Raw genomic sequence first — 27294 nt, 5'->3', positions numbered from 1 at the left:
GGCGAATGGGATGTGAGATTCAAATTATAACAAGAACTACAAAAAGCAAATACTGTTTCTGTTGAGTATTTAATGCTGTTTTGTATGAGACAACTGTGGACTTCAGAGATCAGACATCCAAATATTTCAGGGAATTCAATCAGTTTGTCAATCAATAACTTGAGCTACACTCCTGACAGTTCATACATATGCACATAGCCAGCTCTTTAAATAATGATTACATGAAATCCCTGTCAGCTCACAACTAGTAAATCTCTCCCCTGACAGCATACTATGCAATGCAAGCATCATGTTTGCGTAATTTTGTGATACTCACCTGATCGTAGTATTTGTTGATGTACTTGTAAAGTTCATGTAAAGCCACGAGGCAGTTGACCTCAGCAGTGTAATTCTGTTCAGGGAGAGTAAAAAATAGAGAGGCGAAGAAACGTCAGCGGTGGAAAGCTGTTAAAAACTGCATTGGTTGCTATTCATATTTTATTTCAAACTCCACATCCAGCTTGTCATTCTCCCAGCTAAATGGAATCTTCCAGGTCCTAAAAGTATTTATGTGTTCAGCCATTGTGTAAAAAAAAGGTTACTTTGACTAAATGGGAAAACAAGAGTAGGTAACGTACACGGGAGAGTTCTGCTAGGGCCGAGTTCATCTCCTGGTCACTGGCAGAGATGGTCTGACGGATGTCTGCGTAGTACCTGGAGGTACAGGGAATCACAGATTTTTACATTAAATCCACAGAAATTTGAACCCAAATGCAAGAGAGATGTTTACCCCTAAGAGCTCGCCACTCTCTCCACTGATTACTGTCAGTTCATTTTTGACTTGTTTAATTTTAAATAAGAAAATATGACAAATTATGAGTCTCTGGTGTATCAGTGGGGAAAACATGTAGAGAAAGATGAAGTGATCATTTTTAAATGCAGATCAGGCTAATAAGGCTTCGAAAACAAGCACATGTGTTACCTAAAATCTTGTCTAGCAACACTTATTTCAGCAGGGCGACATGCCGAGCTTAATGTGCAGAAGGTAGTAGTAAGTGTAGCAGTCTGCTCTCAGACCATCCATGCATGGAGCCTCGCGGGCTTAGTCTACCCTCTGTCTGGCACTGACAGATCGTCCTGTGCCTCACTGTCTCCTTCCACCCCTCCCTCCTCTCTCTTCCAGAGTGTTTTTTATGCCTGGGGTCAGTGGGACGACCGGCTGCCATATTCTTACCTCTCCACCATCTGCTTGTAGCGGGGGATGTCTCTGGCATACAGCAACTTGTTGATAGGAGAGTCCTGAGTAAGGAAGACAGATGTCACATAAGAGTAACGAGGCATGTAAAACAAGGAGTAATAATGTGCACAAATAATTTTGTTGATGTCAACATGCACTGAGTACAAAACAAGGCTGCAGGGCTCATTAGACTCACATTCCTATTACGCACGAGATGATGTGTAATATCTGATCCTTGCTACATATTATGTGTTAAGTCTTAAGTAGACAAAACCCAGCCCAGACTATTAGATTTGGTTATGTACTGAGGAAAACTATACGATGCTCTTTTATGTTTAATTAGAGTCGGCTGTGAATTAATCAGGTGTGAAACCCTCTGACCTTCACAGTTTGAAAGTGTGGGATTGTATATTGCAGGATTAAGACACAGGATCTTTGGATCTTAGAAAAAAGTATTTTTTACATCTCTAAAGATTTTGAAATGTCCACATTGAGACAGTCTAAGAAAATGCTCCACAGAAAAAGGCGCCCAACAAACAGCACACTAATAACAAGGTGTGTTATCGTCTCTGAGGTAAAAAGAGACCCTGGTTAACTTCTAAGTAATGAAAGGCCTCTCTCACATCTACTATGGGTAGACACTGAAGTGCTATGAAGACAAAAAGTGTGCACAGCAATGCTGCAAGGAGGGTCACAGCAGATGCAATTGCTTCATTCTCTGGAATCTAATTTTGGGACCATCTTAAAATGAAACGTACATAATTAACACAGGGCTCACAAACACAGAAGGACATAAGTTAAAATCTAATTCAAATTCTTTTTTCTTTTTAAAAAAAAGGGACAGTGCATATTAATCTACAAATCAATGTTAATGTGTCAGAATTAGCCAAAAGGCTATTTTTCTTCCCTCTGTAAGTGTCTCATATTTGTCCTTTACAAATGAAGCTCACCCGTCCCAGTTTATGGTCAGCTATGGTGCAAGAATCCATAAAGGTCTGAGCTATGACAGACAGCACAGCATCCACGTGGTCTGATGTCTGCACATCAAAGATGAACTGCGGGTTCTTCAGGATATTGATCCAGAACCGCAGTGGCAAGCTGTTTGGTAAAGCAAGAAAACATTTACACATTTAAGCAGTGATTGTAATGTAAAAGTACAGTTATACATCAGATTTTAAAAAATGCTTCTAATCCCCTCTTATGCAGAAAAAAAGTGCAGGTTCTTTACAGGTGCTTCCATCCCTTTTGTTTGATTCTAACACACTCTGGTGTCCTGGGCCTTTTGGTTTCGTGTATCTGGAATGTGGTGAAAACGCAAAGCTCTCGTGATGTCTAAACGAACTGCTCTGAGGAGGTTTGGTTACGACATGAATCAATGAAGAGCGCCATAACATTTATATGACTGACTAGATAAGCTTTAAAGAAAGAGCACATATAAATAATCACCTCATCCTTGAGTAATCGCATTAACAAGCTTGCACAAAAATACACTTAAAGCCTTTTTAGAGAGTTTAAAATATGAGAAACATGGTAAACACACAGGAATGGTTGTTATCACCAATAAGACAAACATACAAGACACTTCTTTTTGTGTCCTTTGTATATTTATTTGTCATTATTCACAATATGTAAGGTCCACGGTCTGTGAAATCATCACCACTTTTCTGGTGAGCTCTTTACAAGTACATAGAAAACAAATAAGATGCAGCCAAGTGCAGGTGGACCCACTGTCAGTAGCCTAAGTGACAATGGGTTTCCCCGGAAGACCCACATAGCAGTGATGTATACAAAGGTGACAAAATCTAATCTAAGATGTCATATGTTCCTCGTGTATCAACCAAATGCTTCAAAGTAACAAGCAGTTTAATAAGTCTCTGGCAAGGTTCATGAGCCCTGGCAAACCCTGGCAAATCTCTGCTGTTTCCACAAGATCTGCAAGTAAAGTCCTAGTACAGTAACACCATAAAACCAGCTGTTGTCCATATGTTCTGTGTGGGGTGCTTCTTCAATCTCTCGATGGATGAAATTCCCCTCGAAGCATATCTATACTGTGTTTCATATGTCTCACGGCCCATGACCCATTCCTGGCTTCCAACTCTGCCTCTCAACATCCAAACCCAATATAAGCGTCTTTCACCCAGTTACCTGTTGGTTTTCCAGATGTGGATGGTCTCCGGGTCCATGATGTTGTGCTGCTGAGCCTGCTCATCCAACAAGTCGAAAAAGTATTTGACAGCTAGAGGTACAGGACGGCTGGTGCTGAGGATGGCGGTGAATAAATCATCCACAAACTTCTGCAGAGTGCCCTGAGACAGAGCAGAGAAAGTGACAGAGATAAATAAACCATGAAACAAAGAGGGGATGCTCTCTTTGAAGGGGCACTCCACAGATTATGCACATGAAGCTAAGTTAAGGTACATGTGTCATCTAACACAGCGGTCCCCAACCCCCGGGCCTCGGACCGGTACCGGTCCGTGAGTCGTTTGGTACCGGGCCGCGAGAGTTGAGGCTCAGGTGTGAAATGTATGGTTTTCAGGGTTTTTATCGGTTTTCAGCGTTATTTTGTTAGCGTTTTTAGCGTTAACTCGGTTTTCCTGGGTCCTTTCACATGTGTTATGAATAAATCTTCTTTTTTTCGGTACCGGTACTAGTTTTATACTGTTGTATTTATCCGCGACACCTTAAAGGTCGGTCCGTGAAAATATTGTCGGGCATATACCGGTCCGTGGCGCATAAAAGGTTGGGGACCGCTGATCTAACAGTTATGTAGCATTTCCTGAGGCTCTGAACAAGCCCGCGTCTATTTTTTCCCATCCCAATGTCACAGGAGGTTTTCTCAATTTGGATTTAACTCTTTACCCCTTGAAAGCCCAGAGGACTGACCCTTAAGGCACCTGTCTGAACTGAGCGGTTTCTGTCATATTTAATGAATAAGATTCTATATTAATGGTCCATGGGATAATGAACCATGGTGTTTGGTGCAAAAATAAGAAATATGCAAGGCGTTCAATTGATGGAAGTTTCTATTTAATGAAATATGGGGGTTTTTTCACAAAAAAAAAAAAAAAAAGCTACATGCTGTAAACCAGTGAGTTTGATGATGTCACAGGGGCTCTGACCATATTCAGGTTATATTTAATAGTGAAACAGTGAATTGTAGGAAATACAGGAACCCAAGTTTCTTGAGCCTTAAATCTAAAACTGAAAGTGCATCATTTTGACCTCTAATGTACAGAATTTGACAAATAGATTTTTATTTTTGTTTGTTTGGGGACTTTTTAAAGTCTCCCATCATGGATGGGCCAATTTAAATTCTTGAAACAATTCTGCAAGTAAGCAGCACAGGCATACATTGCAACTTATGAAATATACAGTTCATTTATTTTGTCTGGTCATCTTATCCTCACTTAATCATCTATTTTCTTAAACCTTTAATTAGCTCAGGGTCACCAGGAGATCACATGGAGTGAGAGGCGTCAGTCATAAACCCGCGGTGACAGTATCACAGTGATAAGGAAAAAAGAAATCCTTTCTTCTTCCTCTTGTTTTTTGATGCATCAGTGTAGCAGCTCCTCACATGCACATTCAAGGTGTGCAGAGGTCCAAAGCTGGATGCTATTTGTGTAAAAGGGGTGGTTATATGCCAGAGCCGCTGACATGAAACTATGGAAACATGTTCAATTAAATATTAATGTAATAGTAACGGCAAAAACAAGCCAAATATTTATTTGACATTTGTGCATCTTAAATCCACTGTGTTCCCAGTTTATTCATTGTTCATCATTACTACATAACGTCTTGGGTCAACATACATTATAAAGATAAATATTTCATGAGCTCTAAATAATTTAGACTCACGCTGGTTCCTAACTGACAAAGGTTTCTTTGTGAAAACGTGAGCTCAAAATAGCACCACGTCATAGTCACAAAGGCCACCGTGTTCACATACTCAGTGTTGGCTGGCTCATAAGGAAAATATGGAACATGAGCAAATATGTTTTTCAATTATGTAATCTCTAAATGAAAAAACTTGGATTTGTTGGATTGGACCGAGTGTAGCAGGGTTTTGTGGCATCTCTGTTGTGAACATGTATGTCATGTCTCTGCACATCACACCTTCTTGCTGCTGACTCATTTCATATTTGTATATCAACTGTGGAGAATCCACAACAAAACCACTACATTTGGTGTTCCCAGCTGTTTACTCTGCTGCCTGGAGGCAACACAAACCTGAATAACACTCAGTAACACGTTTTGTTTATGAAAAATAAAAAAGAGGTATAAGTACCATCTGATGTCTGTTCAATTTAAATATACAAAACCTATTAAGATATTAGTGAGTGACCACCACCTTGTTTGTCCCCATTCAGACCATGTGTTTTACCTTCATGGAGAGCAGGCGTGTGAGGTAGATCTCGGGGATCGCTTTGGCTCGCTCCCCACCCTTCTCTCTCACACTACCTCTCCTGTGCTTGGGCAGCTCAGACTCCTCGCTGGCTTTTACCAGATGCCACAGTCTCACGCCTCCTTCTTCCCCATCATCCAGCATAGGGGTCTCTGGTAGGAGGGGACAAACAGTTGGATGGGTAGGTGAGAAACAGGTCACTACATTTGAGCTGTTTGTCTTTGTTTCAAGTGTTTGTACGCAGTGAACAACTGATGTTTTTGTTCATTATTACAGCTTTTATTCCCCCCACAAACTCATCTTCACACCTAAGTCACGGCCACTGTAAAATAGGATATGCATAAACAGTCAAACAGCGCCCTCCTCTGGTTATTTAGACTGAGTTCATCTGCTCAGATAAAACGTCTGAATGAAGGTCGCCAACCATTGCCATTAGATGCAGTTGTCTACATACAGACAGCAACGTATAACCATAATACCAACACAGGGGTAACAGATAATAATGAACTTACTCTCTCCTGGCATGTAATCGTGGCTGTCGTGAAGGTGATGTTTGTTGTTTCTGGGAACAAGGGCCACCGTCGCTCCGTCGGGGACCTGATTACACAGTCACATGACAACATTCACAATGTGATTAAAACTGCTTCCAAAACTTTAATGAGTTGAGGTGTGTGTGTGTGTGTGTATCAGTGTTTGTGTGATGTCAGCACTCACCTTGTAGTGCTGCAGTGTATTAAGGCGCTTCCATGAACCTTGCACTACTGATGTCAGGTCTTCATCTGATAGGATTAGGTGACCTGCAACACCTGCACGCCACTCTGAAGGGAGAAATGTTCAGGTAACTTTGAGCTTGTGCTAATAGCTGCAGAATTAAGACAGTAAACTTTGAGGATTGATAAAAACGAAAACCCTCAGGGACCACAGATGTTATTTCCTGGGTTGAATCTGGTAGACCAGCTGGCAGCTTTGCTTGTTTAAAGGTGCACTGTGTAAAATGTCACAACTACACACCAGTGGACTGCAGAATGCAGTCAGCTGAATTTGGCTTTCTTACCCCTCACCAATTCAAATGCATGATCCTACCTACAGTGACTGTAATCTGTCACTGACTGCAGGCAGTGACAGATTACAGATGAACAGCAGACAAACATCTCTGGCCGCCAGTCTCCTGTTTCCCTCAACTGTCAATGTGTCCATGTCTATTTACTCTGGCGCAGGCTGTAAAATTTAAACAGATACGAGTTGATGAGCGAGTGACATTCACCTCTCACTGATGACAGAGATACTGAGAAGTTGCTGAGGGTACCCTGAACGTGTCTGTCAAATGGATCTAACACTGCTGACTTGAGTGTGTGAAAATGACTCAAACTGTTTATCAGATGGAAAGTGTGATTTTCGGGCCACTCGAGCTTAACATTAGCTGGTATAATATTATCCTATAACCAGCTATTGATGCTATTTAGTCGGGTGTCGCAGCTGTTCGGAGACGGGAGGGTCAAATGTCTAATCTGCTGACAATATCAGGAATAAATTAGCATGTTGTTGCACATTTCTGTGTGTTAGAGCCCTGACGTCTGCTCAGGTGATGACATTTTATTAAGATGCCTGTGGCGTTGTCTCTTTCCTTCGGCTTTTCACTCATTTCTCTGATGATGAAACAGGTACGATCCTTCATAGCTTGAGTCCAAAGGTACAAACATTAATGAAAGTGTTTTGACTTCTATGGCACATTAATACCTGCAAGTTCTCTTTTCCTCCACCTTTGATGTACTACGTATGTGGCTGGTCACACGCATGAAATGTGCTCGTTGCAGTGGCGATTTCCATCTCAGCCATTGTATTCAAGTTGGAAGAGCAATACGGCAGCTTCCACTCCTATTCATTTTTATGGATTAATTCTAGGTTCATCACAATGTATGAATTTGTTGGAAGATGTAATTATACACTAGTTTCTATTCTATTTCAGATTTAGAAGTGATATCTTTTCAGCAGATGCGTTTTCACCTTTTACTTTTTCAAACCAGAACCGAGTGTTGTTTAGATGACTGGTGAGGTTGTTTAATGTTTAAATACTGACTCAATGACAGTTGTTTTGTTTTCTCTTATGCACTTCACACAAAAAAAACAAAAACGTCTGCATCTCTATAATTAAAATCCTCACATAAGAGAAGACTGAAACACAAGAAAGAGTTATGCTGTTGTGAAATGAATCTGACTCACCAAGATGTAACGAGTCGATGTGCGGCCGCTGAGAAAAAGATGTTCCCTTCCAGGTTTGTTCCAGAAGTTTCTCTTTTACTTGTGTGATGGTGTCGCAGTCCAGCACCTTAGCGGGAACCGTCTGCGCTGTGGTGCCGCCGCTGGCAGCTGCAGCTGGCATCACCACATTTAGAGTCTGGACACATGTACACAAATGCTGGTTATGGATAAAACACACTGTAACACTGTAGGACACTGTAACACTGATAACACTGTAGGACACACGGCACTTTGGAGGAGTGTTTGAGTGTTCACTTGTGTGCAACCATCCACACTGGTTTGACTTTAAATTGTTTAAGCTTAAATCTTAACAGTTTGACGTTTACATTAATTTTAGTCATCTTTTATTTTAAAGATGTCAAAGTTATGTGAAAAGCACACCCCATTACTCAGTAGCTTGTATAACCACCTTTAGCAACAATAACATAAAATGTCATCAGTTTAAGCATTAAGACACTTTGTCCCACTCTCACATCAGGTCTTTGAGGTTAGTGAACATTTTTCCATGCACCGCTCTCTCTTAAGGCCCCATCACAACTTCAATCAGGTTGATGTCTGGACTTCAACTAGGCTACTGCAACATCTTGATTCTTGTCTTTTTCATCCAATCTGTAGCTGATTTGCTGCTGCGTTTGGGAGCATTGTCCTGTCACATGACCCAATTTGATGTTCTTCTGGCAGGAATTCCAAATAAGCCATACTTATTCATCCTTTTTCTAACTGTACTGTCATCAACTTTAAACTGAGGAGCTCTTGAATTTTGTTCAAGCTTGTCTGACCATTCTTTCCTGATACACCCACTCCTGGTAAGACTGTTGTATTGTTTTTATGCAACCCTGAATGCTCCAGACCAAAGTGACAAAAATCTGCTTTTATAAAGGTTCTCACGTCTTGATGACAAATTAATCATCAACACGTTGATGTGTAGGCATTTGATTAAATCTCTTAATTCCTGTGGAAACAGTAAGGACGTACTTAGCTTATTAGCTTATTCAGTTAAATATCAGCATATGATAATAAACCAAACAGGAAAATATGGGTTTCTCCTTCCAACATTAACAATGCTGCAATCAAAGGATGTGTGAGTTCTAACCAGTGTGCGGTACTCCACGTCCTCTCGCAGGAGTCGGTTGTCGTTAAGTGTGTACTTGGCTTTTCCAGTCACAGCGTCCACAGGTCCCTTATCCACCTGGTGCTTTATTGCTCTGAACAGCATGTAGAAAGATTCCCCTGCTGATTCCTGGCCAGGCATGAAGAATTCATTCATTAAAGTGGTATTCCACTTCTGATCAGTCACACTGTCTTACTGGTGAGCGACATTTGATCTCCACTGACTTTCTGTGAAATGTGCTTTAAATACAGCGCATCTGTTCCTCCTATAATGAAGTGTTTCAATGTTATAATTCAACAACTGACAGCAAATTCATGCAGCGCTGCAGTTAGCACTCCTTCCTGCTTATTTGTAACATTTATTGGAGTATCTAATCATATGAAGATGAGAGTTTTTAGCATCAAGCACTTGTGTGTTCCCATGGTATTATTGGTACTATTTAACGACACTGCTTGTTGAGGAACTGTCAGGCCTCAAACTAGAGATTTAGATGGACTTGTCTTCTTGCTTAGTTTAACACCGGAGCCTCCCATTGCTCTTTAAAAAAAGAAATTAAAGCCAGTTTTAATACTTTAATACTGTGAAGAAAATAGTACACACCATCGTGTGATTTTTTTTTTATTAGTTTATTTTAATCAAATTTTTTGCTTTATTTCTTAGAACAAGAATTATCTTGTCTTTTTTCAGAATCATTTGAACATAAAAGGTTTTCTGATAAAACCCTAACACTGTCTTTTAGAGGAAGAGGAAGGGTAAACTCTACCAACTATACCCCTTAAAGGGTTAAAAAAATTAAGTAAATCAAATTGAATTAATTTTTTTTTTTTTTTTACAAAAAATATAAACTAATGAATGTTTCTGATCATCTTATTGCTAAGACTGTGCTGTGCGTTTCAAAGGGAAGAAATTTTAGCAGTTCTGTACCAAAGTTGTTAAAAATGACCTTGAAAGCACAATTTTAGCAGATTTCCCCCCTTTTCAGGCTCTTAAAACATTTTCCTGACATAAAAACTTCACAGTAAAGAGACAGTAAAAATATTCTTTTTTATAACTTCAAATAACACTATAGTAGTAACTGATGTTCGTCATGTTTCACTGACCGCCAGTGTCTAACCAGCTAATGTCTGGTCAACCTTAAAACAACTTACCCTCAGAAACGTGAAGAGACAAATGGACATCCAGTTTGTCAGCAGCTTCTCAACAACTGATTCAGTTCTGGGGAGGAAAAAAATGAGACACATGTAAATGATCCGTGGATGAAAAACATCTCCTACTCGCCAACTAGGACAGGTTAAAAAAACGGCATCACCTCCTCAGCATCAGTTTGGGGTTCTTGGCCACATACTGTTCCACTAGGTCATTGAGCAACGTCTTCAGGATGTCTGTGAAGTACTCGAGTTTACCGTGCAGAGCTACAGTCAGCAGAGAGGCCACGTAGGCCCGGTCCCTGGGGGAGAAGGTCCGCTGCACCTCAAGAGTGTGAATAAACTAGAAAAACAAAAAAGGTGAGAATATGGAGTTAATTAATCTGTGTGTGAAAAATCCCCCTCGTTTCTGTCGAGACCAGGTAAACCTTGGCAGAATAGCTCTGTATCTCTAGTATGGGAACTCCCCATCCTTCTATTGCATGCACATAAGGCTGACATTGGAGAGTAGTAGCAGCAAAATAGAACCAACAATTCTGTGGGTTGCAAAGGGGCTTGCTTTGCAAATGTAGGCAGCATAAATAAATAAACACAGATTTAATAAAAAGCAGCTGTGGAGGCTTACCTTAGTGAGAAAAAGTTTACTGTTCAGCAGATTGGACAACTGAATCAGCCCTTGCTCAACCGTCTGCCTTCGACTCTCTGGGACATCCAGATCTCGTCTCAGTGGGGACTCCTGGTGCCCCGGGAAGAAAATACGCTCAGCATACGTTCGGTAATCCAGGAAGGGAATCCCAGAGCCCACCAAATCACTGGACATGTCCATCATCTCTGTCATCAAGTCTAAAAAAAAGAATAAAGGTCTTGGTTTAGTCTAACTTTAAGGACATGTATTCTCTAAAAGTCCCGAAGAAAAAGAGGAAGTTACCTGTGAACTCCTTCTTACAGCGGTCTCTGACACTGGTCTCCAGGTTCTCCAGCTGGATCTGGACTTTCTTATAGTCCCTCATGGCCTGTTTGCTCTTTCTCCTGACCCACAAGCCATGATGAAAAGGCAATATTACAGCCAAAACCAACCAATATGTTGATCAAAGGAGAAACTGATGCTCAGTGAATTGAACATGTTTACCTGTATATGAGCACTATGATGAGCACAATGAGAGCCACTATGGATGCTCCAACACCGACTCCCACCTGAGCCTCTAGAGGAAATGTAGACTGTGTCTGGCTGTCGTACTCTACTCTGCCCAGAGAAAAGTTCAGATTTCCCATTTTCACCTGAAAAGCAGGTGAAAAAGAACAAGTTTAACACTACAGCAAGAAATCCTAAGTATTTACTATATGAACTAGAGAGGGTTCACTGAACTCAAATTCACAGTTCTTTGCATCATGTACTCACCGTAAACTCAGGCAGACTGTCCACGCCATCCTGCTTCTTCCTACCTTTCACCGAGGGCTGCTGAGCCGGTGGCTCGCAGTACAAGTGGCTGTGTGTCAGGGTCTTCACCGAACACAGGCCGTCACCTATCCAAGCCTCCACCTCGCGCTTGGACATGGCTCGATCTAGATGTTCTCCCTTGATAAAAAAAAAACAGAGTACGGCTTTTCTAAAGCAGCTCTGACAAAACACAACAGCATTTCATGTGTTTAGTCAGAAGAAACCCAGCCTCTGCGGAAAGAATGTAATTTTGCTCTTCTTCCACTCAGCTACAGCATTCAATAAAATGTTATTATCATTTATATTTTATAGAAGGACATTCATATGATTTATTTCTCAATATGTTCTTTGAAACCTGAACCAGTAAGTGGGAAGACTTACTGAGGATAGGAGGTGGTCCTATGCAGACTTCTTAAAGCCTTTTATGTTATTTAAAGATGTAGTTGCATATTGTGCCCACAAGGAGGCAATGTATGCATACAGCATTTGGTCTGAGTGTGCCTTGAGAATGACTCCACATGAAATAGGAAACACATTATCTGCATTACTTTGTCAATCACGATGATCGTTTTTATGACTATTTTGATAGTGTGCAATTATTAAATGTGGGATTTATATGGGTTTTATCCAATTTCCTTTCCATATTAGGAGCATTCATACAGCTCTTATCATGCCTGCAGCGCAGTGTACTTTACTGCAGTGCAGAGAGGTTGCTTCTCTCAGGTAGGGACCTTACTAAAGAAACTGACTGTTAAAACTTACCACACTGCTGAAAGTAGTACAGAAACAGGAAATGACAGACCTGTCACCAGAGAGTTTTGTCCATCTAACCACAACAACTACTTCTTCCATAAAGTGGCATGTTGTTGCGTTTTCTATTCATTGTTAGCGTTTTATTTTATTTTTTCAGACTGACTTCAACAACACTGTGAGACTGTTTGTTTAACACAGTCTTGAGCAGAAACAAAGTGGTGCCAGTTTATTTCGAGCTCGAGGTTCCCGTAACTCACCTCGACAGAGATGATGCTGCCGGGTTTGTGATGGTACGGCTTGCTGGGATCATTCCGGTTCAGCTTGTAGAGCGTGGGGTTGAGCTCATACCTAAAGGCTTCCTTACCCACGGTGTTGAAGTCAAAATGAAGGCTGTCCAACAGGAAGTGAACTTTGACCCTTGCATTAATGGCCTCCGGGCCCACGGCTGGGGTCGGGCACAAGATGAGGGAGGAGCTGTTCACCGTGCAGCGAGACTCGTACTGGAAGAGAGCACGGGGGAAGTGAAAAAGAAGATAATCCTTGGATGCGTATTTTAAACAAAATCAGTGCAGTAAATAATCATTTCTGTACAATCCCATGAAGACACCTGTTTGACATGGCAGAGCGTCCCCTCAGGGCAGTCCGCCTCTGGAACAATCCTCCTCCATCTCTTCAGCGGACCCTGGTGATCCTGTCCTCGGTTCAGGCTTCCTTCTTTCTTCTTAACCACACTTCTCCGCCTCCTGGGAGGGAGAGTATCACGAGGACTGAGGGTAACCCTCATTTTTGGCTCCTGGACCACATCCAGGTTCTGACCAGAAACTGTGATGATTCTGCCTCCACTGTGGGGGAAAGCAGTAGGAAAGAAAATGAGTTCAGTGGATTTGTGTTAATTTAATATGTCTGTCGTCACTTTTACAATACTGCAATATTTAATACCGAATTGCTTAATACCTTACACATGCACTGATACAAGTGTAATTTGGGGGGCTAACCCAGCCTGTGTTGAGCCCATTCCAGCTGTCATTGGGTGAGAGGAGAGCACACGCCGGCCACACTGACCGTCCATTACAGGGTTAACACAGAGTTACAGTCCTCTACAATCATATTCACCTAAAGCCAGTTTAGAATCACCAAAATCCCTAAGATGTGGGAGGAGAGCCCATGCAGGCAAAGGGAGCACATGCAAACTCCACACAGAAAGGCCCCGGCCGGCCAGCAGATTGCTGTGAGGTGACTGTATTAATCTTGGATTGGGGTTTGTTTTATAAACCGTGTGTGTCCCTTTTCTATAGCTTTCTATAGGTTTGTTTCAATATGGAAAAACTTATGTTTCTCTTTAGACTCTGAAACTAAAGTTTTTAAGCTCATCAAATAGATAATATGGGTGATGATCCATTTTATTGGTGATTTAATAAAAATGGATTTTATAATATTAAAAGCATTTTACTTGACTTCATTAATGGACTAGATGTATACAGTTATATTCCACTAAAGCACCTGAGAAAGCTTTTGGACGGAGCAGCCTTGGTGATGTTTGGGTTGGGGGTGTAATGATACACCGAGCCCTTCAGGTGGCGCTCTGCACCACCAAACCGCACAGTGATGCCGTGTTCTCCCGTCCTGTTGCTGCCTCGGGTCAGACAGCTGATGTGATCCTTCTGGATGTCGCGCCTGAGAAGAGGAACGTCTTTTAGATTTTAACCCACAAATCAAATCCTGCAGCATGAACAGGATTTATTCTGGAAGTGCTTACACATCACACGGTATTCCTCCAATTAAGACGCTGACTTCGTTCAGGTGTCCTGTCCTCAGTGCTTGGCCTGTGATGGTGAGAGAGGAGCCACCTGCTTTGGGCCCTCTGTGGGGGAAGATGCTGCTTAGCACGGGATTCTGGAGAGAGAAGAGAGATCAAGCATGAGACGCAAAGAATAAAAGTGTAATCGATAACTCAATACTAAGATGAAGATTTATAGGGAAGATAAAAAGAAAGGCCAGGGCATTCTGGAAAACACTGGTAGTGTGCCTGATGGCCGTTGAAGGTAGCAATTCATTTGCTTGTCATTTGCAAAGATGGTAGACTTAATTAAGTCTACCATCAGGGCTTCAGTCCTTCTTCTGCTATGTAAATAAGTAGATGCGCTCCTACTGTATTGTATTGCAGTGCCTTTCTTGCATTTCAAACACACTTTGAGGCCTTATTAAGAAAATCCATGTGGGAGCTGAGGTTTCCGTAATTGGCCAGATTTCTGTTGTGAGAAAGCTTCTCTCACAAACAGCAGCAGTTGTGGACGACTCTTCCTAATGCCACACTCGAGTGCTGACACATTGCAGCCTCATCACTTTCTCCAAAGGAGGCGTTTTAAAAAATACCAGGGGAACCCCCCCCCGCTCCCGCCCATCTCGGTCAGGTCTGGGTCCATCTGCTTTGGTCCACACCCCAGGGCGATTAGCGTGTTCTTGCATGTGCAACTGGAGCAAACTCAGGGGGAATCACAGCAGAGTTCAAACTAAATAACTGCTGCCTGTGATCTGGGTGTGAAAATGCCCCTGAGATGGCCTGGTTTTGTTTGGTTTTTTGAAATGCTTGTTTAATTTCTTGTAAATTGCTGCACTGTGCTGCAGCAGTTTCTGCAGATAAGAAGGGTGTTTATGGACACATAAACATTTAACATCACGTATGAATATAACCCAGTTTTCCTCATAAGTGATCTTGGCAGCTAGATTTCACAACAAAGAAAAGCAATGTCTTATCTGATTCTCACATATGCAGACCGTGTGTGTGTGTGTGTGTGTGTGTGTGTGTGTGTGTGTGTGTGTGTGTGTGTGTGTGTGTGTGTGTGTGTGTGTGTGCGTGCGCGCGCGCGCGCATGAGTGCGTGTATCTGTGCGTGTCTGATAAGAGAGACAGAAAATGAACTAGTCTGCTTAGCATTTCACCGTGCGTAACGCCTGAGTAACCCGACTTGTTTGAATTGAAGAACGTGCTGAACTGCTATACCGTTACATCATTACATCAGTACAGGGAGTGCAGAATTATTAGGCAAGTTGTATTTTTGAGGAATAATTTTATTATTGAACAACAACCATGTTCTCAATGAACCCAAAAAACTCATTAATATCAAAGCTGAATGTTTTTGGAAGTAGTTTTTAGTTTGTTTTTAGTTTTAGCTATTTTAGGGGGATATCTGTGTGTGCAGGTGACTATTACTGTGCATAATTATTAGGCAACTTAACAAAAAACAAATATATACCCATTTCAATTATTTATTTTTACCAGTGAAACCAATATAACATCTCCACATTCACAAATATACATTTCTGACATTCAAAAACAAAACAAAAACAAATCAACGACCAATATAGCCACCTTTCTTTGCAAGGACACTCAAAAGCCTGCCATCCATGGATTCTGTCAGTGTTTTGATCTGTTCACCATCAACATTGCGTGCAGCAGCAACCACAGCCTCCCAGACACTGCTCAGAGAGGTGTACTGTTTTCCCTCCTTGTAAATCTCACATTTGATGATGGACCACAGGTTCTCAATGGGGTTCAGATCAGGTGAACAAGGAGGCCATGTCATTAGTTTTTCTTCTTTTATACCCTTTCTTGCCAGCCACGCTGTGGAGTACTTGGACGCGTGTGATGGAGCATTGTCCTGCATGAAAATCATGTTTTTCTTGAAGGATGCAGACTTCTTCCTGTACCACTGCTTGAAGAAGGTGTCTTCCAGAAACTGGCAGTAGGACTGGGAGTTGAGCTTGACTCCATCCTCAACCCGAAAAGGCCCCACAAGCTCATCTTTGATGATACCAGCCCAAACCAGTACTCCACCTCCACCTTGCTGGCGTCTGAGTCGGACTGGAGCTCTCTGCCCTTTACCAATCCAGCCACGGGCCCATCCATCTGGCCCATCAAGACTCACTCTCATTTCATCAGTCCATAAAACCGTAGAAAAATCAGTCTTGAGATATTTCTTGGCCCAGTCTTGACGTTTCAGCTTGTGTGTCTTGTTCAGTGGTGGTCGTCTTTCAGCCTTTCTTACCTTGGCCATGTCTCTGAGTATTGCACACCTTGTGCTTTTGGGCACTCCAGTGATGTTGCAGCTCTGAAATATGGCCAAACTGGTGGCAAGTGGCATCTTGGCAGCTGCACGCTTGACTTTTCTCAGTTCACGGGCAGTTATTTTGCGCCTTGGTTTTTCCACACGCTTCTTGCGACCCTGTTGACTATTTTGAATGAAACGCTTGATTGTTCGATGATCACGCTTCAGAAGCTTTGCAATTTTGAGACTGCTGCATCCCTCTGCAAGATATCTCACTATTTTTGACTTTTCTGTGCCCGTCAAGTCCTTCTTTTGACCCATTTTGCCAAAGGAAAGGAAGTTGCCTAATAATTATGCACACCTGATATAGGGTGTTGATGTCATTAGACCACACCCCTTCTCATTACAGAGATGCACATCACCTAATATGCTTAATTGGTAGTAGGCTTTCGAGCCTATACAGCTTGGAGTAAGACAACATGCATGAAGAGGATGATGTGGACAAAATACTCATTTGCCTAATAATTCTGCACTCCCTGTATGTAGTTACAGCTCTACTGCTATGAATAGAACTGTTACTGCTGTAAACTTCATTTTGATTATAACAGTTCAGCCAGAAAGCTCACATTTAACTGACAGATTAATGGTGCTTATGTTGGCCTAGGACACGCACAGGAAAAAGATTTTTGATCTCAAGATGTTAAAATAGAAAAGAACAGAATTTAGGTGTCTAGCTTCTGAGCCAATCAGAGGACCATGCAAAAGAAAGACATTAGTGAGCGATGCATAAATATTCCCCCTTCCACTGAGGCTGAGGTGGATGCTGAAGGTGATGAAGGGGTTGAAAGAGCAGGTACTGCAGGCATGTCAGAGAGAAAATCTGTAGATAGATAGAAACAGACTGCAAGTGTGTGAGGAAGTGCAGCTGGAAGTGCCTGCCTGAGCTATCTATAAGGGCTTCACACTGTTGTTCATATACATTGACATCATGAGAATATGTAGATGTAACAGTGTTTATGTGGTATTATTCCACTTGCCACAAATGTCAGTGTAATGGGGAAACAGGTTAGGTGAGGCTGGCTGCAGTAATCGCTGCCAGTCTGCCGTAGCCATACGAGAGGTGAGTTGTATTGTTCCGCACACGATATAGCTAAGTAGTACAGACACATAAAACATGTTTGATTAGCTGATGGGCACCGAGTGTAATAAGTGCTTAGTGGACACATGTCCAACACCAATTTTATGTACTTTTCATTTGTTTATTAATGTGTGAAACTATATGCTAAAGCGGAATGCTAATGAGATGTTCTGCCGTAGTGTGCTGTGCAGAGTGGTGTGTGGCGAGCCAGTGCACTGATAATACACCGTTGTTTCCATTCAGGTACATCACTTGTTGTTGCTGTTATTTTATTGTATATTAGAAATTGTAATATGGCTGCAGTAATCGCTGCCAGTCTGCCGTAGCCATACGAGAGTGTGCTGTGCGGAGTGGTGTGTGGCGAGCCTGTGCACTGATAATACACCGTTGTTTCCATTCAGGAAATAAAGTGGCAACGATCGATCAGAGACTCCTTGTCTTCTTAAAAACACAACACAACGCAGAATCAAGGAGTCTGTTTGGGCCGAACTGTTGCAGCGGTATGAAGCAGAAACCGGTTACACTGGTGCCGTGACCCAAGCTCCTGCAATCCTGCGACCGCAACGGGGGGCGTCTACTTCCTGGAAGGTGGAAAAGTCGCGGGAGACTGGCTTTTCTTAGTCCTGCCATTTTCTGCGTTCTTTAGAGACATCGGGGTGGGGCTCTGTGCTTTCTTTTTTTTTTTTGGAGAGGTAGAAAGAAAAAAAAATAAAAACGAAAAAATAAAAAAGGGGAGAAACACATTGCTGAGCCATGGCAGATTTTCCCAGTTTTGGCAGGGGAAGGGGGGCAGTTGGTTTTACCCCTCTGCATTCATTTGGCAGAGGCAGATCAAGGTTGCTGACAGCCCCAGTTTCCTCCACACCTAAGCCTGTCCTTGCTGAGTTAAATGGGAACTGTGATAATCTACAAAATACTAGATCAGAAACCAGTCCCACAAAAGAGAACCTTTATGCAGAGATTGCAACGCAAATTGGGTTTTCTATTGGGGAAAGCATTGCCTCTTGTCTTGAATCTCGGTTGGGCTCTGGAGTGGGAAACAGTGTTGTTGGATCTGCCAATAATGTGTTATCAGAACCCTCACTATTGAATGTGATTGTAAAGTCTGATGTTAAAGAACCTGTGTGTTTTAGAGGGGATGGCTGTGATACATGCAGTGTTCAGGAATGGGAGGAAATGATGACTTTTTTTTAAGAGAAGAGGGGTACCAGTTGCTGAACAAGCTGATGATGTGCTAAGTAAACTGCTGGGGAGGGCACGAGAAATAGTCAAGGTGGGCTTATGTAGTAAGCCATCTGTGTGTCTTGAGAGGGGCCCAGAGCCCATTTTTGAGATCTTAAAGCAGCACTTCAGTGACACTGCCTGTTCAAGCATGCCTTTAGCTGACTTTTATGCAACACTACCCAACTCAGGTGAAACACCGTTTGATTACTGGCTCAGGTTGAACAGAGCCATGGAGGTGAATGAAGACTGTCTGAAGAGACAAAATAAGTCCTTTGCATATCTGACAAAAGAGCTGACTGCTATGTTTATCCGCCACTGTCCAGACTAGGGATGGGTACCGGTGTCCGGTACCATGATGGCACCGGTTCTGACAAACGGTAGTAACCAGACCGAAAAGCAGCGCACATTTCGGTGCTTTATTTCGGTGCTTTTTTTTTCCTGAGCTGTGATACACTTCTAGCCAATCATTTTACGTTTCCGAGGATAGTAGGCGGGTCCAGGTACGTACGTTTTTTTAGAGCAGAGCTACAGATTAAAAATGCCCAAGGCGAAGCGGTCAAAAGTCTGGCTGTACTTCACAGCAAAATATGCAAACTCAGCAGCCTGCAACAAGTGCTTTAAGCTGATACTGTGATACTGTCAAAGGAGGTAACACCTCGAATCCGATGAAACACCTGGCGATGCATAGCGGTTTTTTTTAAAAGCTGAGAAATGCGCCGTATTTGATAGCTTGCTGCGAGACCTCACACCACACCGAGCGCATCTACTCGCCTGTTATCGGACCCGGAGTTAGCAACATCCCCCAAAAACACGAAGAGTAGAGTCCTGGCCCCTAGCCCTGCCAGTGTAGCAGAAATGATGAGGATGATGATGGCAGCAGCAGCCGTTCTTCTCTGCGTGAGTAGCTTAATGTTGTTCGTGTGTAATTTACGTTGAGTAGGCTAACCACGTTATTACATTAATGCAGGTAAGGTAAACTAGCAAACATCATCATAGCTACATGCGGCTGTCTTCTTGTTTGATGGCAGATACTCCCTTCACCCTGGCCAAAAAGGCTAAAATGACCAAAGAAAAAGTGGAAAACAGTTAAACATGAGAGGTTTATGGACAAAGTTTGTGTTTTTTCCATTGTTTAAGCACTGCTTCCAGCCAAGAGTGATACCATATATGCCCCATTGCTGCAGAAAAGGCTAACATTGTTATCTTTTTACAAAAAACCAGCTGAACATGAGAGGTTTTTGGACCAATTTTGTGTTCTCCATTCTTTAAGCACCGGTTTGAGCACAGTTTGAGCACCGGCACCGTTTCAAAAGTACCGATTTGGCACCGGTATCGGATAAAACCTAAACGATACCCATCCCTAGTCCAGACTCAGAACTGTCTCTTATTTTCAAGTGCAAGCCCCTGCAGCAGTGGACGGTTGCTGATGTGCACGAGAAATTGCTGAAGCATGGCAAGGACCGGAAGTGCACCCCTCAGTTTAGTGCAGTCAGTGCCTTGAGTTTTCAGCAACAGGAGGTGAGTCCTAATGTGCAGCAGGCGACAGGCAACAGTAAGTGTACTACACCATCACCAACCTCTGTCTCAGCATCACTTACCGACCTTCATGCAAAACCACCTACTGATCGTCTTGATCATGTGATAGCCCTGTTAGAGAAAATCCTGGAGGGACAGCCTCGACAAGCAAAACTGCCTGCTAAGGATGATGTAAGGGTCCCCCGGAACCAAACACACAAAATTGTGCCTTGCGTGATTTGTGGTGACACTGAACACTCTACGTATCACCACTGTAGAGCCCATCAGCTGTGTTTCATCTGCCATGCTGGGAACCACACACGGGCTCAATGCCCCAGGGCCGTGAATGTCAGAGTGAGGGGGCCTGAATCAGCCACCCAGCAGCTGGGAAACTAGATGGCCTACATGTGGGGGGGCAAGTGTTAGGCCTGAAATTGCCCCCAAAGAGGATGATTTTGATGATTTAGAATCTGTATTACACACTGTTTGTGAGGAGCGCCAGCTAGGCCGGAGACCCGTTCTTCAGAACACACACAGACTAACACAGCATGATGAGCTGTTCTATGAAAATGTGACCCTGGGTGGCAAAGTGTCTGTTAAAGCCATGCTTGACAGTGGCTCTATGGCCTGCACCCTCAGCACCAATATGATGCCCCAACTATTACATCATGCAGTGCTGCAGACCCCCACCTTGCAACCCACGGATGTCGTCCTGATTGGCTGTGGTGGTTCGAGGACCGTTCCATCAGGTGTGTGTGACATTACGGTGGAGATGTATGGCTGTAAAGTTGTTGTGCCAATGTTGGTGATTGCAGGGCAGAGTGAGGACCTCATTTTGGGCAGAAACCTAATGAGGTATCTGGGTAATCGCCTGAGGGAAAAGGGACATTTAGGAGAGGAATGCAGCAAGACCCTGAGTGCTGAAGAACAGCCTAATAAAAATCTGCTGAGTTCAATGTCAGGAGTGGTGGCCCCAGGGCATGTTGGTGATAAGATCGGAACTGTCAAGCTAAAGAGAGCTGTAGCATTAGAGCCCTTGACAGAACACCTTGTTTGGGGCAGGCTGCAGCTAATGAATAATGGGGAAGTGGGCAGTGCTGTAGTTGTAGAGCCCACCGAGTCAAGGTCTGGACCGAGGTCAGTTATGGTTGGGAGAACTGTAGCGCATCTAAACAGTGATGGGTGGCTCCCTGTGAAAGTGCTGAACCCCTTTGACAAGCTGATAACACTGAAACGGAACATGAAGTTGGCTGACATGTCCCCCTGTGCAGCAGTGGAGAACTTCAGCCCCACTGGCTCCTACTTGCAACAGAACATGCAACGGTCTACTGGCTCAGCTTGGTGCCATGATGAGCAGAGTCTAGTCACTGATGTTTCCACTCTGCCAGATGATTTACCCTCACAGGAGGTGACAAGTGGTTGTAGCCCCTTACATGCAGTGCTGCAAAATCTGGGGCTGTCTGATATCGACATTGATTCATGTGCAGTTTCGCCGGCTGGCAAAGAAAAACTGGCCTTATTGCCCAGTTTGAGTCTATCTTCTCGAGAGACAAGCTGGATTGTGGCAAGGCTAACGGCTGCCTACATCGAATTCAAGTTGTGGACGATAAGCCATTCCGGTTGCCATGCCGACGTGTGCCGCCGACTCATTATGAAAAACTAAGAGAGGTTCTGAATGACATGGAGGAACGGGAAATAATTCGGAAGTCTTGCAGTGAGTTTGCATCACCCCTGGTCTTAGTTTGGAAGAAGTCCGGTGAGTTAAGAATCTGTAACGACTTTCGCTGGCTTAATGCTAGAACTGTCAAAGATGCTCACCCACTCCCACATCCGGCTGACGCACTGGCTGCTTTGGGAGGGAACGGATTGTTCTCCACAATGGACTTGACTTCGGGTTATTATAATGTGGAGGTGCATGAGGAGGACCGTAAGTACACGGCATTTACGTCTCCATTTGGGTTGTACGAATATAATCGTATGCCACAAGGACTGTGCAATAGTCCGGCCACCTTCATGAGGATGCTAGGCATTTTTGGGGATCAGAACTTCCTCAGTGTGCTGTGTTATCTTGACGATGTTCTGGTTTTTGCCCCGACAGAAGAATTGGCACTGGAGCGTTTGCATATGGTGTTCCAGAGACTCCAGGTTCACAACCTTAAGTTGGCTCCAAAGAAGTGCCATTTTCTGGGACAGTCTGTGAAATTCCTGGGGCACATTGTAAATGCTGATGGGATACAGTCAGACCCTGACAAAATAGCATCCATTACATCCCTTGCAGAGGCAGACCTTATGGAAGAGGGTTCGAGTGTCCCATCCCAACAGAAGGTCCGCTCATTTTTGGGGATGGTAATATTCTACCAACAATTTATTGAGAACTGCTCATCCATCGCAAAACCTCTGTTTCGGCTGACATCTGGGGATAAAGGCCCTCGTGGTTCACGGCGAAGTGCTGGTGCATACAAAGCTGTGTGAGGAGGACTGGACGGATGAATGCAGGGCAGCTTTCAATGAGCTGAAGCAGGCCTTGTTGGATCGAGTGCTCCTGGCCCATCCTAATTTTGAGGAGCCCTTTTTGCTCTCTGTTGATGCCTCCAGCAGTGGCCTTGGTGCCGTGTTGTCGCAAGTTCCTACTGGGGCTTCTACATCAAGTCCGATCACCTTTGCCAGTAAGACACTCAATCATGCACAGTCCAAGTACCCAGCGCATAGGCTGGAGTTCTTTGCATTGAAGTGGGCGGTGTGCGACAAGTTTCATCACTGGTTGAGGGGTCATCAGTTTACCGTATGGACGGATAATAACCCTCTCACTTACATACTTTCTAAGCCAAGACTGGATGCATGTGAGCAGAGGTGGATCGCAAAGCTAGCGCCTTTCCAGTTTGACATAAAGTACATTCCTGGTCCTAAAAATGTGGTTGCTGACGCGCTGAGCAGGGGGCCCTTCGTGCACCCCAGGGCCTCCCACCGGTTGATAAGGGTTCCATATAAGGAACTTCTGGCAGAAGCAGAGGCAGTCGCCACTGGTGGGGTTCAGGAGGCCTTCAGATGGACTGTTCACTCAGCTGATAAGGCCTCAAGCAATGACCAGCCTGTTGTTTCGCAGTGCACGGCTGTTGCACAGACAGGAATGCTGACATCTTCTGAGGTGGGAGCTGTCTTCCAGGCCCATAGTGAACATGAGTCCAGGGTGTGGCCACATGCTCTCCTTCTGCCCCAGTGCTCTCAGACTGTGCTTACGCCAAACCAGTCTGACTCTCAACCCTTCTCGCGTGATGACCTAGTGGGACACCAGCGGCGTGATGATGTGCTGTGCAGAGTGATCTCCTATGTGGAAAGGGGACAGAGACCCTCGAGGAGGGAGCGGGCAAGTGAACCGGTTGATACGAAGAGATTTCTAAGGGCTTGGGACAAGTTAACTGTGAGAGATGGTGTGCTGTATCGAGTCTCCAAGAATCCAATCTCAAAGACAAAGACTTATCTGTATGTTGTGGGTGGCTGTAGCTCAGGTGGCAGAGCAGGTCAGCCACTAAGCAGAAGGTCGGTGGTTCGATCCCAGGCTGCACCCTGGCTGCATGCCAAATATCCTTGGGCAAGATACTAACCCCGTGTTTGCCTACTGGTGGTGGTCAGAGGGCCCGGTGGCGCCTGTGTCCGGCAGCCTCGCCTCTGTCAGTGCGCCCCAGGGCAACTGTGGCTACAATGTAGCTTGCTATCGCCAGTGTGTGAATGTGTGTGTGAATGGGTGGATGACTGAATGTAGTGTAAAGCGCTTTGGGGTCCTATGGACTAGAAAAGCGCTATACAAATGCAGGCCATTTACCATTTGTTCCGCCAACCTTGCGGCTCGCTGTACTGAAAGGCGTCCATGATGAAGCCGTTCACCAGGGACAACAACGAACACTTAATCTGGCCAGGCATAAATTCTACTGGCCTGGTATGGCCAAACATGTGTCAGAGTATGTACGGTGCTGCAGAACGTGTGTTGTTAGCAAGTCGCCTGAGCCAGAGGCGAGAGCACCTTTGGAGAATATCAGAACATCAGAGCCTCTTGAACTGGTCTGCATAGATTTTTGGTCTGCGGAGGATTCGGCGAACAAATCAGTGGATGTGCTTGTGGTCACAGACCACTTTACTAAGATTGGGGCATAGAAAGGCCTGAGCTATCAGTCTGCTAAGGCGGTGGCACACCAACTCTGGCATAACTACTTCTGCATCTACGGCTTTCCGAAACGCCTTCACTCAGATCAGGGAGCTAATTTTGAGAGTGTGCTCATTGCCGAGCTATTGAATGTGGCAGGTGTCCAGAAGTCTCACACGACCCCATACCATCCGATGGGAAACGGCTCCTGCGAGAGGATGAACCGTACCTTGGGCAACATGATTCGTGCATTACCCCCAAGAGCCAAGCAAAGGTGGCCTGATGCACTGAAAGCTCTCACATTCGCCTATAACTGCACAGTCCATGAGACAACTGGCTATGCGCCATTTCTGCTGATGTTTGGCAGAGTGCCAAGACTGCCGATTGATGTGATCTTTGGCTCTGTTATTGAGCACCAAGACATCATGAACTATGATCGATATGTCCAGACATTGAGGAGGGACCTCAAAGAGGCCATGGATTTGGCGCAGGAGGTGGCACGCAAAAATTTGAAGCGTCACACGGACCTCTACAACCGGAAGGTGCGGGGAGCCCCAGTAGCGATTGGTGATCGCGTCCTTTTGGCCAACAAAAAGGGACGTGGCAAAAGAAAACTTGCTGATCGCTGGGAGAGTGTTGTCTATACAGTTTTTGACAAAAATGATGAGAGTCACACCTTTAAGCTGATGGATGATTCCACAGGGCAAGTGAAAGTTGTGCATCGCAACCTGATAATGCCAGTGAACTTCCTTCTTCTCAGTGGTGCTTCAGTTCAGGATGATGGAGATGAGCTTTCTGAGTCTGGCTCGCTGATGGTTGGATGCGACGGAGAAGCTGTCTGCAACTCATCAGTGGGCACGGCTGAATACAGGACGACAGCTTGGGTGTCTGACTTACCGTCTGCAGTGTCCAGCGACTCGCTGATGACAGAGGTTACTCGACCAGAAGGCAGCATGGTGGATCAAGAGCTTTCCTGTACCAGTGTTCCCCCTGTTGACACTGAGGAGCAGGTAGATGCCACCTCTGGTGGTCAACATTCTGACCTGCTTATGTCTGTGGCCCCAGTTGCAGCCTCCTCTGTTTTGGAGTTTGCAGCCATTACTGACAGCGACCAGGACAATGAAGCTGCTATTGAGGGTCATGTCTCGACCACAGTTGTTCCGCCCAACGCAGACTCGATTGATGTTAACAGGGTGGTGGGGACTCGTGCTAGATCGAGTGGGAGACGGTTACTTAAGCCTGTTTCCAGGTTGATTGAAATGATGCATCAGAGACCTGTTAAAGTTTAAATATTGTTGATGATGGTGAGTTGATTCTATTGTTGTTGAAGTGGGACTTTGATCTTTAGAATTGAAACTGATTATTTGTCGTTGATTTTTCTGTGTCAGAGTGGCGTACAGTTATGATGTGATGAAATATGTAACTGGCATATTTTGTTCTTTTTTTGGAAGGGGTCTGGCCAACTTCTTCTTCTACTTCCTTTGGGGATAGTCCTCTGACTGAATTTTCTTTCTGACTGTACGACCTGGTATTACTGAGCAGATTTATCACATGTTGGTAGCTGTGGATTAGCTATTGGATTTTTTTTTTTTAATCTTGTTCTTTTTTTTTTTTGAGGATTATTGGGTTTTTGTCCTCTGTGTTATGGTGACTGTGGTGTACCTGTTTTTTTTTTAAGGGTGTTTTTTTTGTTTGTGGTGTTTGTTTATTTGAGTGTGCAAGTGGAATTCAGCAGGGGGGAATGTAACAGTGTTTATGTGGTATTATTCCACTTGCCACAAATGTCAGTGTAATGGGGAAACAGCGCCCCCCCTCTCGGTGTGGCTGGTTAGGTGAGGCTGGCTGCAGTAATCGCTGCCAGTCTGCCGTAGCCATACGAGAGGTGAGTTGTATTGTTCCACACACGATATAGCTAAGTAGTACAGACACATAAAACATGTTTGATTAGCTGATGGGCACCGAGTGTAATAAGTGCTTAGTGGACACATGTCCAACACCAATTTTATGTACTTTTCATTTGTTTATTAATGTGTGAAACTATATGCTAAAGCAGAATGCTAATGAGATGTTCTGCCGTAGTGTGCTGTGCAGAGTGGTGTGTGGCGAGCCAGTGCACTGATAATACACCGTTGTTTCCATTCAGGTACATCACTTGTTGTTGCTGTTATTTTATTGTATATTAGAAATTGTAATATGGCTGCAGTAGTCGCTGCCAGTCTGCCGTAGCCATACGAGAATGTGCTGTGCGGAGTGGTGTGTGGCGAGCCTGTGCACTGATAATACACCGTTGTTTCCATTCAGGAAATAAAGTGGCAACGATCGATCAGAGACTCCTTGTCTTCTTAAAAACACAACACAACGCAGAGTCAAGGAGTCTGTTTGGGCCGAACTGTTGCAGCGGTATGAAGCAGAAACCGGTTACACAGACACATAAGTACAATATGTCAGGAAGGTGTACCTGCTGACTGATACAGTGCTTGAGCCACTATAAACCCAACAGTGGTTCTCAGGAAACAACTCCTTTTACTTTGAATCTTTAGGTCCTTTGTTACGTTTGTTACTTTGTTATGTTCCCATTTGAAGTTTAAACTTTTGAAATGTTTCATTTTATTTACATTTTTAGTGCATTATTTCTTTCTTTTTGACCCATTCGTGGTAGCTGGGTAATATGAATTTGGAGCTCTCTGAAGAGTGAACAGGCTTCTTTCTGAACAGTTTGGGGTTGACTCAACACTGTACGAGTAAGTCTAAATAACCGAAATGGACACAAATCAAGATAAATGATAAGAGAAAAAATGTTCAATTCATTAAATACAGAACAAACAGGCTGCTGACTGAGCCAACCTCAGCCTCTTAATTGTGGACCTCATCCTTTGTCATTCTCGACACATATCTTGCAAGGCCTTT

At 43.9% G+C, this 27294-nt stretch overlaps 1 protein-coding gene across 2 annotated transcripts in view; it reads right to left on the bottom strand.

The window, feature by feature from the left end:
* The window catches only part of plxnb1a (plexin b1a), an 86971-nt gene that overhangs the window by 2775 nt on the left and 56902 nt on the right, over positions 1–27294 (bottom strand). For both annotated transcript variants that reach the window (XM_080294907.1, XM_080294909.1), the window contains 20 exons: positions 14084–14220; positions 13828–14001; positions 12935–13169; positions 12585–12827; positions 11536–11712; positions 11266–11414; positions 11065–11165; positions 10762–10979; positions 10301–10479; positions 10140–10206; positions 8974–9120; positions 7842–8016; positions 6336–6439; positions 6134–6218; positions 5601–5773; positions 3362–3522; positions 2167–2314; positions 1214–1278; positions 618–693; positions 317–391 (listed from right to left, as the gene is read on the bottom strand). In XM_080294907.1, the coding sequence (XP_080151033.1) occupies positions 317–391; positions 618–693; positions 1214–1278; positions 2167–2314; positions 3362–3522; positions 5601–5773; positions 6134–6218; positions 6336–6439; positions 7842–8016; positions 8974–9120; positions 10140–10206; positions 10301–10479; positions 10762–10979; positions 11065–11165; positions 11266–11414; positions 11536–11712; positions 12585–12827; positions 12935–13169; positions 13828–14001; positions 14084–14220 (2889 nt within the window). The remainder of the gene's footprint in view (positions 1–316; positions 392–617; positions 694–1213; positions 1279–2166; positions 2315–3361; positions 3523–5600; positions 5774–6133; positions 6219–6335; positions 6440–7841; positions 8017–8973; positions 9121–10139; positions 10207–10300; positions 10480–10761; positions 10980–11064; positions 11166–11265; positions 11415–11535; positions 11713–12584; positions 12828–12934; positions 13170–13827; positions 14002–14083; positions 14221–27294) is intronic.

This window comes from Astatotilapia calliptera, chromosome 20 (assembly GCF_964374335.1).
Source record: "Astatotilapia calliptera chromosome 20, fAstCal68.1, whole genome shotgun sequence".
Taxonomy (NCBI): domain Eukaryota; kingdom Metazoa; phylum Chordata; class Actinopteri; order Cichliformes; family Cichlidae; genus Astatotilapia; species Astatotilapia calliptera.
Note: the sequence above shows the minus strand (reverse complement) of the source record. Positions and strands in the feature narration are given on the sequence as shown.